Source organism: Mixophyes fleayi, chromosome 9 (assembly GCF_038048845.1).
Source record: "Mixophyes fleayi isolate aMixFle1 chromosome 9, aMixFle1.hap1, whole genome shotgun sequence".
NCBI lineage: Eukaryota > Metazoa > Chordata > Amphibia > Anura > Limnodynastidae > Mixophyes > Mixophyes fleayi.
The window spans coordinates 103,012,484-103,027,077 of NC_134410.1; the positions used below are offsets into that span (position 1 = coordinate 103,012,484).

The 14,594-nt window shown below is 40.7% G+C and overlaps 1 protein-coding gene across 4 annotated transcripts in view; it reads left to right on the forward strand.

The window, feature by feature from the left end:
- STRBP (spermatid perinuclear RNA binding protein) overlaps positions 1 to 14,594 on the forward strand; it is a 130,605-nt gene that overhangs the window by 49,560 nt on the left and 66,451 nt on the right. For all 4 annotated transcript variants that reach the window (XM_075184734.1, XM_075184737.1, XM_075184735.1 and 1 more), the window contains exons 3-4: positions 5,877 to 6,039; positions 10,493 to 10,710. In XM_075184734.1, the coding sequence (XP_075040835.1) occupies positions 6,037 to 6,039; positions 10,493 to 10,710 (221 nt within the window). In that variant the 5' untranslated portion in view covers positions 5,877 to 6,036. The remainder of the gene's footprint in view (positions 1 to 5,876; positions 6,040 to 10,492; positions 10,711 to 14,594) is intronic.

Below are 14,594 nucleotides of genomic sequence, written 5' to 3' on the forward strand. Positions count from 1 at the left end.
AAAGGTTAAATTTAAACAATTATATAATGGAGATCATAAAGAATGATAGCACCAAAAGTAGAAACCTAGTAAATAATAATAATTTATTAGACTTAACCAGGTTGTATGGTACAATTTAATTTTTAAAATATAACAGTAAATAGGGTTACATGGATAGCATTTAGGTAGTAACTCTTTCTATAGTCATAAAAAGTTGCTTCTTGTATAGCCAGCAGTCTGGTCACTGTTTTTAGTGTGCCTCTGATATGTATATACATTTCGCCATTGGCTGCAGGTCATTGGTTACTCTTGTAAATCAACAACTGGTTTAGAAGTGTGAAATATAAAAAAAATGAGTTAACTGTACTAAAGCTTTCAATTATTTTGTTATTACAGCGTTGTAAATGAGTGGTATCAGTGATCAGCTGCATCGTAAAATATAAATTGCTGAAAGACTTGATTAATACTCTTGCCAGGATCTCTGAAAACCTCCTTGTCTTTGCTGACCTACTTATACAATTTCCTACAGTGGTGGATGCTGTTAGAGAGTGAATGCTGGCACCAAGCCAGGAATAAAATTATACAGCAATAGAACTTCGCACATTTTATTTTTAATTCTTCAGCAGCAGCGACGTGTAGAGTGAAATATTACCTGCAATGGCTTGTGGTGCCAACTCCAGGAGTTTGTATGCAGACTGTTTCTAATTAGTGTGACATCCAAATATTTGAATCTAGAAATAAATGCTTTCTAGAGGGTTTAGAATGAGCAAGTTTTTTTTTGTTTTGAAGCTGTGTGTGAGTCTGTGCACACAATAGGTGGATTTCCTGACAGTCTGATTGTGAGACACTTGTCTAAACTGGCAGCACATCATAAGAGGCTTATATTTTTACTGATTGCTTTAAAGATGCAGTTCCACTTACAGATCAGTATTGCGGTTTCACAGCCGGCTGCCTCTTAATCTAGTCAGCACATCCCAAATGGAACGTTAAGACCATTGGTTCACGGAATTATGTGACAGTAAATAGGGCAGTGTTGAGGGAATTATGTGACCATAAATAGGACAGTGTTGAGGGAATTATGTGACCATAAATAGGTCAGTGTGATGATTTGATGCACAGTGGTGGTAATCACTTTTTGAAATAGGTCTGCTACATATTTTTTATTGGACATGATAGTGAATAGCCATAATCTCGTTGCCACTATTTTTTCATAAATGCCACATTGCACATGCCTTCATTTTACTAGACCTGATTTGCTTATGAACATCTGTGCTTGCTATTTCTGCTTCACGTTTTCTCAATTTACGATTACCGGTATATACGCCCTTGTCATCTGTATGACCTTAGGATAGGCAGGGCTTAGCAGAATGACGCAGCCACTGATATGGCTGCTTCAAATGGGCAAAAGAAAGTTAAGTTAACTCATTAACTTAATTAAGGAAATTAGTGTGTGTGTGTGTGTGTATGTATGTATATATATATATATATATATATATATATATATATATATATATATATATGTGTATGTGTATATATATGTGTGTGTGTATATATATATATTTATATATATATATATATATATATATATATATGTGTATATATATATATATATATATATATATATATATATATATATATATATATATATATATATATATATATATATATTTTTTTTTTTGTATCCATCTTTCTCAATTGTTGAATCTGAAAAATGAAATATCAGTGTGGCATTTACCTATTATTAATAGCATAAAGGAATCGTAAGAGATACCGCAGTTCCTTATACCTATAACATTAAGCACATTTTAGTTTGGAGTCCTGTAGTGTCGTGGTTTAGAACTAGGTAATGTGACCCATTTGTTGAGTGAGTAAAAAGGTGGCAGACAATATAACACAACCCCTTTGCCAGGCACTCAGTACATTTCCAACTACACTACCCTTCAGTTTGCACAGACTGTGGTTGTGGGCGCAGAGCCAGCTAAAAATGCCCCCATGTGTTAAGAGTCCAGCATTCAGCTGTGAGAAGGCTAAAGCAACTGGCTAGCTTAGCAGTGCAAGCTGTCACAGGTATATGCAGTGACTGACCACATACAGTTTAATTGGGCATGCCCCCTTAATTACTCTCTCTCCAGAGAGTTTTAAAGATCTCATTACACAAAATGAAATTTTTTGCATGAGGGCGCACCACAAGGCCTACTTGTTGTGCATAACATGCAATGAGTAAAGGACGTCAAAATTATCTCGACTCCTCCCATTAGGAGTAAAATGTTGCACCCCAACAGTTGCCGCCATCGTTTAACTGTATACATTTGTGCGAGATAGGCACATGACATCACAAAATCACATTATTACTGGTTGTATAACTAACTTAGGGTACTGTCAGGCGTTCTGTTAAGAGGAGTTTGAGACATGACAGATATGTCCCACAACCCCCAGAGGTTTCCTGTAGCTGCTGTCCTGTTGCAGTAAAGGGTAGGGCTATATCCCCCCCTATGTGTCCATGGCACTTTTCTTTAGTAGTATGATATATTTAGGAATTACAGAAACATACGTCCTGCCCAGTACTAGACATATATATTCTAGAGAGATACATGACTGTATATGCATTTTGAACAATAAATTGCATGAAAAAATCAATTTGTGACAACATCAGCTTTTAACAGGAGTTTATACTTGATTCCTGGGAATGGATTAGGCAGCAGCATGTTTTATCTTACACATTGTTGCCTGTTTACTAATATAGATACAGAGCTGCACAGCAAAGTAACACATAACAATCTATCAGCAATTAACATTGATTGGTTATAAATACAATCTACCTTACAGTACCAGCTGGCAAATTGTAACTGTCCACAGAATATAGCACCTTCCCCTGCTGGGCATCCCCCCCCCCCCCCCTCCTATAATTTATTTCCATAGACGCTAGATTGATTTTTCCTAGTAGCCATTTAGATTGAAATTAAATTTGACCATACAAAGATTGTCATTTATAGTGTATGTACTCACAAATTAAGCTGCTGTTTATAATTAAAGCTTAGCAGACGGTTACCCTATGTAATTTGCTGTGAGAGCATATTGTTGTTCTCAGTGGATGTTCATTCATGTACAGCTTGAACCCCCTCTGTTTATGTGAGGTTCTCCAAAGGAAAGTGTTCTGCTGTTATCAGCTGCATTGTGCCAGTGCTGTCTGCATGGGAACAGTTACTGATGGAAGCTGTGTCACAAAGGTGCAATAAGTAAGGCAGTGTGATCAATGTGTGTAATAAACCTGCAGTCCAGCTTTCCCTCCCACCGAGGCAGTAATTGGGAAGATGAAAGAAAATGAGAATACAGCGTTAGAATGCATTCAGTTACATTCAACATTGCTCTGCTGTAGTGATATAGATAGATACACAACTACATCTTCCCTCCCAACAGTCCTGATTAGGGGGTACTGTCCCGCCAGTTAGTAACTGGGAGAAAGAGGGAGGGGGGTGAATACTTCAGAAGTGCTACACATGCTGCTGGGAGACATAGTGTGCCCTAGGTATTGTAGCAAAGCCCCCAACAATTTGGACTGAGACCAATGTTGGAAAGTGTAGTAGAGATCAATCTACCTGTCTGTCTAATTATTTTAGGTACAAAATAGGCTACTTAGTTGGTGTTTGTGTGCACTTTGGCTATCAAGGTTACATTCAATTGCCGAATTCATTTAATTCATTTGCATCCACTTGCTGTTTGAAAACCTTTTTAGGTTGTTTTTTCATGTGTTTAAGAACCCCTGATGTACAGTAACAGAGTACCGCAACACATAGTAACAGCAGGAACAAGGGCGGAACTTTAGGGTGTTCAGACTCTATAGGAACAAGGGCGGAACTTTAGGGTGTTCAGACTCTATAGGGCCTAGAGGCGATGGGGGTTGCCCCCTCCGAGGCTCCTGCTCTGCTCTCAAAAGAGCAGAGTGGAGGTCTCTTCTGAGCCAGCACATGTGGCGGACTAAGCATGCTCAGAAGAGGCCCCCCCGGGGGCCCCTAACACAAATTTTGTTTTGTTGAGGGGCCTGGCAATGCACTGGTATGCCCCAAAGAAGGAGTAAGCATAACATGTAGAATCATTGGCATACACTGAAACTTTTCAGCCAAAGGTAGAGCAAGTCAGTGGATAAAGGGTAAATGTGTACCTGTATATGTCATTGGGCATTAAAAAAATCCTCACCACTCCATACTGAATATTATTGTGCGACTGCCGTTTTAGAAGTGTGCAGCTCTTGGTTCAGATTTCACACAATCTTTGATTGTGCACTTTTCAGAGGTCATTTGAATAAAATACCAAAAAGCATTTCAGACATCAATTTGGTAGAGTAAAAATTGGGAACTATTACTGTTTTCCTTCCCTAGTTAGATATGGAAGGGATGTATATGGGTTATAAATTACTGTTTTTAACCATACCACCCCTACTTCTATCACTGCTGTAACCCCTGTAAACCTTTTTTAATTATTTCGCTAATAATCTTTATCTATTAAAGAAATACTTGGAATTTACTGAGAATGTGTTAATGAGTATTTTTTATCCAATTTGGACCTCTAAGTGCCCCAAACACACACTTTTTTTTTTCATCCAGTTCTTGTCAGGTGATCTGTATGTGTGGGTGCACCTCTCCCCTGATGATTATGAGGTTTATAGGCAATATTTGATAAGTGAATGACTGACTGGATATTAATCAGTGAGGAGGAGTGAGTTCTACCCGGTGCAATATATATTTTGTTTATTGCCCACACCTGCCAGGACTGGTCAGACTGGTGGTCAGTGGTCTAACACACACTTCTGGCTGAAGTGTACTCACATAGTGCCTGTTCTAATAGGATAATTAATGGTTTATTGTATTATAATAGGACTCTGCTGGGCTCCAAGTGCCGGGTGACTAGTTAAAACAGCCAGGTGTTACATGCTGTGGTTGGAATGAATTGAGTTAAAAAATAAAGTGTTGTTCGCTCAGTGGAATGTATGAAGCTTATCACATACCCCCTCTCTCTCCCATACCCACCCTCCCCTCTCTTTCCTTCTACCTCTTTACCCCCCTTTTTCACAATTGCTCCACCTTATTTTATCGTATTTTCTCCTTTGAGAAAAATTAAGCGAATGTACCTCACCATGGGTGAAAACGCAATCTGCTGAAGTGCAATGTAAAGTTTGAAGTATTGGAATTTTGATTTAATGTTATTGCGTATACTTGTATACGACGTTAAACTTAAAAAAAAAACAGATTATATAAAAAAAAAAAAAAACAGCCAGGTGAAGCACCTGGGAAATAGGTGCTGGGGAGAACACTGATAAGATTTGGGCAGCCACATTATATGCTAATGTAAGTGTACCCTATATGCTAAGTATGCCATTTGAGTATATGAAAGTAGAGTTTTGGGAAGGAATAGTTTATCCAGGGTTTCCAAGTTTTCTCAATTTTAGCATGGGTGTTGTACCAACAAATTCCATATTATTGTATTGTGCAATCATTGAGACAAACTGAACATTGCGTTATAACAAGACTAAAAAATACAAAAGATAAGCGTTGGGACTGCTTATTTCAGCTTACAGAGGTGATGTATGCAATGAAACTCAAGGTACAAGTGCTTGTCTTAGCCTTTGTTTGTTTTTCAAGCATTGACACTGGTGAAAAAACAAGACCCAATATGTCCTATAGCATTCTATCACATTTGTGTTGCCATGCAATTGAATTGTGGTCAGTTCTTTCAAACTCAACTTGCTGCATTTTTTGATTTGTTTTATTCATAGCATAAGTATATGTTTCCCCAATTAGCTGCAAATTTAAAGGACTTGTACTGGCATACACTGTGAAATGCAAGATAACTGATAAAAGCAAGAATAAATGTTTATTAAGTATTCCTTGCTCCCTGTATAGGATGATATAGCATGCTGCAAACACATTAAAGTGGCTGAATGAACAGCTGATGCATATGAGGACCTGGAAACTTATGTGGAGTTTGTGCTACACAGAAGCTTTCCTGTGGATACCTGCAGAGAAAAGTGAAGCGGAGAGGCAACACTGAAGTCTATTCATCATGGTGAGTGATGCTTTCAATTTCTGGTGTAGGTAAAGATTGTGCGAATGGCGTGAGGAACTTATTTTATAGAAGGTTGCACTCTTCAGTCTATCTCTCTAAGTTTATTTTGTGCAAGCAATTAGAGCGTTCACAGAACGCTAATGACAGCTGTTAATCATCATCATCATCATTTCATTTCATCACACTTCATATGCCGCCAATTTTAGTATTATAATTGGGAATGTACTATATGTTTGCTGGAATATAGGATACAATTCAATAATTTTAAAAGGTGCTGACTTTTCATGCAAGTTCTCCATTGGGATAGATTTGTATTCACTTTCTGAATTACCAAACCCGGCCTTGCATTTTAGACAGATTTGGCCACAGAACTGATCATTCATATGAAGGGCAAGCAGATTGCTGTTTGTGGGCAGCTTTATATTGCAATACCAGGGAAAATGTAATCTATCTGTCTATCTAGATATAGATTTAAAATATAGTATTATATAATAAAGCTGCGCTTTTAATCTAAATCTTCCAAGGTGATGTTGAACTTGCATGTGTTACGTCTATGTTTTTGGGTTAGGATATGAAATTTGGAGAGAGCGTAGTATGTTACAAAGTTAGAGTTTGAAGAAAAAAATCTCACATAATTAGGTAGAATTAATATGATTTTAGAACCACTGCTCCCTGACACCTGGGATTTATCCAGTCCTGTCCTAAGCCAAATAGAATTAAATAGGATTTATTTATTTTTACAAGGCACTGAGAGCTGCTGGAATGAGTTTTCTTGATCTGAAGAGCATGAATTATTAAATAGAGCTAAAGGAGATTTTAAGATGAATATTTTCGTATCAAAACATCACTAGCATGGAGTTTCAAAATTCAAGGTGACTTTGAAATATACTGCAATCTGCTGGTGCAGTGGTGGGTTTTGGAATTCTTATTGTCCTTTCAGCGTTGCTGAGGTGGCTCAGCGATACTTATGTGTTGCATACATTAGGAAAATGTGCAGGTCCTGCTGTTGCACAGATATCGTTATTGTCACTGACTGATTTTTACGAAACACCAAGCCATATATAACACATTCATATGTTTGTTAATGGTAAATAAAGGGTTTCAAGTGAACATGTCATCTAGTCCTCTATCTTTTCTTTTACTGCTTAGTTAACAAGAGAGAATAATACCCAGTGCTGTCCTATGTACTAGAGTATTGACGGTGAATAATATAGGTGCAGCCTGTGGGAGGATGGATAGTACCCCTATCCTCAATATAAAATATTCGTGGTTCTTCCCCTTGGCGCTGCTTATTTATTTAGTGTTATATCTTACCACTTTATGTTGAAAACATGTTGTTTTTATTAACAAAATATAGCAATCATTATTGTTACGACCAGAACACATATATAAACATACAGTTTGCATGCAATAAAAATGTATACACAGAAGATAAAATATCTCCAAATTGTAGTTGCAGGTCAAAAAAGTCCAAATGAAAACGCCTCTGTATAGTAACTACAATGCTCAAACCGCACAAATATTAGGAGTATCACAGTCCAGTGCCAGGTAGCTGTTTCCAAGTCTCCGATCTTAGGTATATATGTTTTGGTAGGTAGCCTGAAGTTAATTTCAGTGCAGTTGTGAAAATCAATTGTTGCAATTTACGGCATAGTGCCTTGTGCCCGGGGTGCAAACATAGTGCTATCCAGCAGCTCCCTCTATATTAGGCTGAAGGAAGCCTATCCAGTAGAGAGCATAGTGCATAAAGACTGCCTAATAAAATGCTAAAGGACCCAGTGACATGTAATACATGCAATATTTTCCATAGATATAAGCAGTGAATATACTTTACAAAGTATCATTAAGAAGAGAAAAAAAATATTCAAAGTACTGCCTTTTGCTTACCAAAGGATACATGATGAGAAAATAGAGCAGTGTTTGACAATGTTTTTGTGTCCATGGCATATGTGGAAAAGAATTATAACTGTGAGGCACCCTAGTGGTTAAAATAACTAATGTGACACAGTTACGTGGTAGTAGTGGATTAATTTCATCTTCACAAGTGTCCATTTAGGAGGAATTGACACTAGGGGCTGGATTTACTAAACTGCGGGTTTGAAAAAGTGGAGATGTTGCCTATAGTAACCAATTAGATTCCAGCTGTCATTTATTTAGTACAATGTACAAAATGACAGCTAAAATCTGATTGGTTGCTATAGGTAACATCTCCACTTTCTCAAACCCGCAGTTTAGTAAATATACCCCTAGGTTTCTTACACACAAGGTCAGCCACGTTATTGTACTGCAGACTATCTGTGTTTCATGTTTAGGTACCTGGAATAAGGTTTATTGTATTAGGTTAGATCAAGAATTAAGGAGTATATTTCCTCGAATGCATATGATTGGTTGTATTTGTGAGTATAGACTGGAATGTTTATAACATTAATGTATGACCTAAATCAGTGATGGGCAAACTACGGCCCGCGGGCCAGATCTGTCCCACTTAGAGGTTCTATCCGGCCCGCCAATATTTAAAAAAAATTCATTAAAATATGCATAAAATTATTAGGGTCGACCCTGTGTGTCAGAACCTTCATTTGTATGCTTTCCCAGCTATTTCCTCCATTACACTTCATCCTCCTTCCTAAAAGGACACTTTGTATGTCAATCACTGAAACACCTGCCCACCCCCTAATGGCTGAAAGTCATGTGAGAAGAGATGGGCTGGGCCATATACTAAGGCGGATTTCGATTGGCTGCTGTGTTGTCAGTTAGTGGCTCACCAGAAAGATGGATCTGCAACAACCTGCTGAAATATGTGCTGTGTCTGTACAATCGCTGCACTTATAGAGGTAACACTGCTATATAACACCCTCCCGCCCCATTCAAAACATTTGTGTTATATATTTCGATATTTGAGTTTTTTAATAAATTATATTGGCCCGCCTAAAGTTTCTCTTTTTTATTTGGCCCGCTCCCAGCACTGACCTAAATGTAAAGGCATATTAAACCATGCTGTTACATGCCATGAGACTTTGGACCATGTTTATAAGAACTATTGTAAATGGCTACTGTGGGTTCCAGTACTTTTCAGTCAGCTTTTTTTTCACGTTTCATGTTTATAATATCGTTTTTTAATATGAAAGCAGATGTGGTTACTATGGGATTACAGCACATTTTTCACCTTTTTATAGACCTTTTATAGATAAATAAAACATTGGCACCCAGTGGCCAGGTCGTCCTAAACAATGCTAAGTATAGTCATTTTTTGTTTAGCAAACTATCTCTCAAGGTGAATATTTGAAAAAATGGTATGCAATTTAAGAGAAAACATTAACCATGTGTTATCTGAATGTAAGTAACACATAAAAGAACCTTTAAAGAGAGAACATGCATCTTGATTAAGTCCGGAATGCATAGTCGATCTTCAAATAACTGCAGACTTTCCTATGTGAATAGCCTTAAACCTTGTGGAAATTCTCCTGCAGTCTTATTACATTATCCAGCTTTTCAAATAACAATATAGACTTCAGCTGGACTGTCCTAGATTAAAGTCGGATTCTAAAGAACTTTTTTTTTAATGTCACTGATGTGACCCCTAGGTGAGATTTTCTTTTCTGTAGCATGCAGCACATCATGTGCTGAGAGGAAACAGTTGACCTGATTTTAGTGATATTGCAGTACTTTGTAGAGCCACATAAAATGTTAGAATAAGGATACCCAAACTACTCAAAATGACGGCTTTGGAATACGCACCCCCCTTTCATATAGGAAATCTAATAAAGACTCAAGCCATGCTTTAATATATTGCGGATTAAATGATAGACACAGTTATTATTTAAGACCCTGAGGACATTGTAGCCAGACGCACAAAAATGTTCCCATACCGGCTGGGGTGGTCATGCCAACGTAAAAGGAATCTGGGCAGTCAGTGTTCATAGGAAACGATCTGCGCCTTCTCATTCTTCTCTATTTGTTCTAGTGTTTTGCACAAGGCATATGCGTTGATTTGCTGAAAGCTCCAAACAATTTATAGCCTATGCCCTATTGTCTCAAATACCGAGCATTAGAAAATGTGTTGCATCCACTAGAGTACCAACAAAATGATGCGCACAGCACATTGTATAACCAGCTCACTGTCAGCTTGTAGAAATGTAGCAGTGTATGATATGCTGATTTGCTAGTATTTTTATTTAATAGTTCTTGTTCTATGCATTTGGCCCTCAAATAATACAAAAACATTATTTGTAAGACATTGAAGGGGAAAGACGAGGAAAGGAGGCTGAAATTAGAGAATGTTCTATTTTTTTGCTGAAATGTTTCATTTTAATTTAGGGTGCACCTTGCCTGGTACTTTTAAATAAAAGCTCTAGGTATCTTAGTGTTCTTTTGGCAGCTGTAATGTTAAATTGTTAATGCTATTTATTTTTTTTTTATTTACTTTTTTCTAATGTTTTATTCATCATTAAAGAGATCCATCCGTTCTTTTGCTAATGATGATCGCCATGTCATGGCAAAGCACTCCACTATATACCCATCTCCAGAGGAGCTGGAAGCCGTCCAGACCATGGTGTCTACAGTGGAATGTGCCCTAAAGCACGTCTCGGATTGGATGGATGAGCACCATAAATGTGAGACCGTGGAGAATGACCTTCAACCTAAACAAGAGGACCAGGAAGAAAGCGCCAAGTAAGAAATGTGATTGATGGTGTTTGTCTTTTATAGCACACACATACAAGATTGCTGTACACACAAAACCTAAGCTTATGACAATAAACTGAATAACTATTAAATCATGTCACAGGGTAGAAACCGTTTATACAAGGTTGCAATCAAATGTTGCTTAGAAACAAAGGGTAGCACAGTGGTTTGAAGTTCTTCATGTTGCATTTATAAGTCTCTGAAGCTTGTAATGTTTTGTGTTCTGATATGCATACATTTTTTTTTTTATTTTGACAGTGCTTATTGTGTGCTTTCCCAAACAAAATCATTTAAAGGACATTTCCAACTACTAATACCCCAAGGTTCATTCACACTTGCGTAGAAGAGCTTCTTGTCTGTAATTGGGAAACCTGTACATGGTGTACTCAGGGCATACTTGAAATTGAGAGGTACCAATTCAGGAATGTCTGCCTATTAATTTTTCTTTTTTTAAATATTGGTATTTAATCACTCCCTGGCTGAAAGGCCTCAACAAATATGTCCAAAATCTAGGAGCCAGCTTCAACGGTTATAGCCCTTTTGCACAGTAACTAGGTTCTGGTACCTAATTTCTTCATAATTAGGTTACGTTAAACACAGGAACATTGCATGCATACTGTATTCTATAACCATACTACTAAAAAAAAATACAACTTAAACAAAACATTTTGATTTTAAAAAAAAATGTACCTTGAAATTGAAAAATGAAACAATTAAAAGTTGAACCCATTTTTGTGGCCAGTAAACAAAGTAGACACCTTTCTTGTGGCTAGTATACCTATAGTGTACTTTTATAGTACTTAAAATGCTATAAACCAGTATTCAAAGCAGAAATTATTGTGGTAACTAGTGTACAAAGCAGACCCTTTTATAATGGCTAGTGTACAAAAAGATCCTCCTGATAGACTACCAGGGTGAGCCCCATTCTCTTAGCTAATACTGATATCTAAGGCATGTCTGGTTAAATGTAGAGGTAGCTGATGCATACATGGTAATATAGAACCCTGAGCTATATCTGATGGCCGCAAAAAAAGTCCTATTTGGTGCCAAGTATACATAGCAAAGACATTTCTGGTACGAAGTATAAAATGCTGAACTATAGCTTATGTCCAGTATAATGTGCTGAGCAATATCTGGAGCCACGTGCAGTGTGCTGAGCAATATCTGGAGCCACGTGCAGTGTGCTGAGCAATATCTGGAGCCAGGTAATGAGAATTGAGCCATTGCTGGTGCCAAGAATACAAAGCTGTCAAATATTTGGTGTTCGCTATAGAAAACTAAGCCATATTAAGTGCCAAGAATAATATACTGAGCCATATCTAGTTCAAATTATATTAAACTGATGCTAATTAGCCGTATATACTTAGCTACTTTCACTGTCTGTAAAAACACATTCATTCTGTTTCTCTCACTCCCTCTATCGTTCTCTTGTTGGTTTCCAGTACAGCTATTGGCCTGTTATTATCTAATTGAGTGGTCTTGGCTCCCTGCTCTGAAATCTAGAAGGCAACCTTGTTCATACCAGAGCAGGTAACTCCTTTATCAGGAGTGTTCAGTTTAAACAAGGAAGGGGGAAAGCACAGGTGCTTGTTACCCAGACATCCTTAAGCACCAGCAGCCATTTTTTTTGGCCAATCTGGTGTCCAAGACTAGCCGAGCCCTGCTGACTGATCATGGCTGTCCCTTGTTACCAAAAGAAACCAATCACTTCTTCCAGGCAGCTCTGTGTCTGTCCCCTTCTTCAACCCCTGTAGGTGTGCTATTCGCCCCAACATCACTAAGTTTTTCAAGATTTAAGCCCAGAGCACTTGGACTTTTGAAACCAAAGGACAGTGGTGAATGGTGCAGCTGAAAATAAACGCTAAATATGTGAACTATAGTTGACAAGACTGGAACCCAATGGAATAGTTCCTGGCCCTCACTAAACACTGCAGGATGTCATTGAGAGCAGGGGTTTGTGGGTGGCAGAATGCGCAGGAGTGCAGAGCAGGGGTTTGTGGGTGGCAGAATGCGCAGGAGTGCAGAGCAGGGGTTTGTGGGTGGCAGAATGCGCAGGAGTGCAGAGCAGGGGTTTGTGGGTGGCAGAATGCGCAGGAGTGCAGAGCAGGGGTTTGTGGGTGTCAGAATGCACTGGAGTGCAGAGCAGGGGTTTGTGGGTGGCAGAATGCGCAGGAGTGCAGAGCAGGGGTTTGTGGGTGGCAGAATGCGCAGGGGTTTGTGGGTGGCAGAATGCGCAGGAGTGCAGAGCAGTGGTTTGTGGGTGGCAGAATGCACAGGAGTGCAGTGCAGGGGTTTGTGGGTGGCAGAATGCACAGGAGTGCAGTGCAGGGGTTTGTGGGTGGCAGAATGCACAGGAGTGCAGTGCAGGGGTTTGTGGGTGGCAGAATGCACAGGAGTGCAGAGCAGGGGTTTGTGGGTGGCAGAATGCGCAGGGGTTTGTGGGTGGCAGAATGCGCTGGAGTGCAGAGCAGTGGTTTGTGGGTGGCAGAATGCACAGGAGTGCAGTGCAGGGGTTTGTGGGTGGCAGAATGCACAGGAGTGCAGTGCAGGGGTTTGTGGGTGGCAGAATGCACAGGAGTGCAGAGCAGGGGTTTGTGGGTGGCAGAATGCGCAGGGGTTTGTGGGTGGCAGAATGCGCTGGAGTGCAGAGCAGTGGTTTGTGGGTGGCAGAATGCGCAGGAGTGCAGAGCAGGGGTTTGTGGGTGGCAGAATGCACAGGAGTGCAGTGCAGGGGTTTGTGGGTGGCAGAATGCACAGGAGTGCAGTGCAGGGGTTTGTGGGTGGCAGAATGCACAGGAGTGCAGTGCAGGGGTTTGTGGGTGGCAGAATGCACAGGAGTGCAGAGCAGGGGTTTGTGGGTGGCAGAATGCACAGGAGTGCAGTGCAGGGGTTTGTGGGTGGCAGAATGCACAGGAGTGCAGTGCAGGGGTTTGTGGGTGGCAGAATGCACAGGAGTGCAGTGCAGGGGTTTGTGGGTGGCAGAATGCACAGGAGTGCAGTGCAGGGGTTTGTGGGTGGCAGAATGCACAGGAGTGCAGTGCAGGGGTTTGTGGGTGGCAGAATGCACAGGAGTGCAGTGCAGGGGTTTGTGGGTGGCAGAATGCGCAGGAGTGCAGAGCAGGGGTTTGTGGGTGGCAGAATGCGCAGGAGTGCAGAGCGGGGGTTGTGGGTGGCAGAATGCGCAGGAGTGCAGAGCAGGGGTTTGTGGGTGGCAGAATGCGCAGGAGTGCAGAGCAGGGGTTTGTGGGTGGCAGAATGCGCAGGGGTTTGTGGGTGGCAGAATGCGCAGGAGTGCAGCGCAGGGGTTTGTGGGTGGCAGAATGCGCAGGAGTGCAGTGCAGGGGTTTGTGGGTGGCAGAATACACAGGAGTGCAGTGCAGGGGTTTGTGGGTGGCAGAATGCGCAGGAGTGCAGAGCGGGGGTTTGTGGGTGGCAGAATGCGCAGGAGTGCAGTGCAGGGGTTTGTGGGTGGCAGAATGCACAGGAGTGCAGGGGTTTGTGGGTGGCAGAATACACAGGAGTGCAGTGCAGGGGTTTGTGGGTGGCAGAATGCGCAGGAGTGCAGAGCAGGGGTTTGTGGGTGGCAGAATACACAGGAGTGCAGTGCAGGGGTTTGTGGGTGGCAGAATGCGCAGGAGTGCAGAGCAGGGGTTTGTGGGTGGCAGAATGCGCAGGGGTTTGTGGGTGGCAGAATGCGCAGGAGTGCAGTGCAGGGGTTTGTGGGTGGCAGAATGCGCAGGGGTTTGTGGGTGGCAGAATGCGCAGGAGTGCAGTGCAGGGGTTTGTGGGTGGCAGAATGCACAGGAGTGCAGTGCAGGGGTTTGTGGGTGGCAGAATGCACAGGAGTGCAGTGCAGGGGTTTGTGGGTGGCA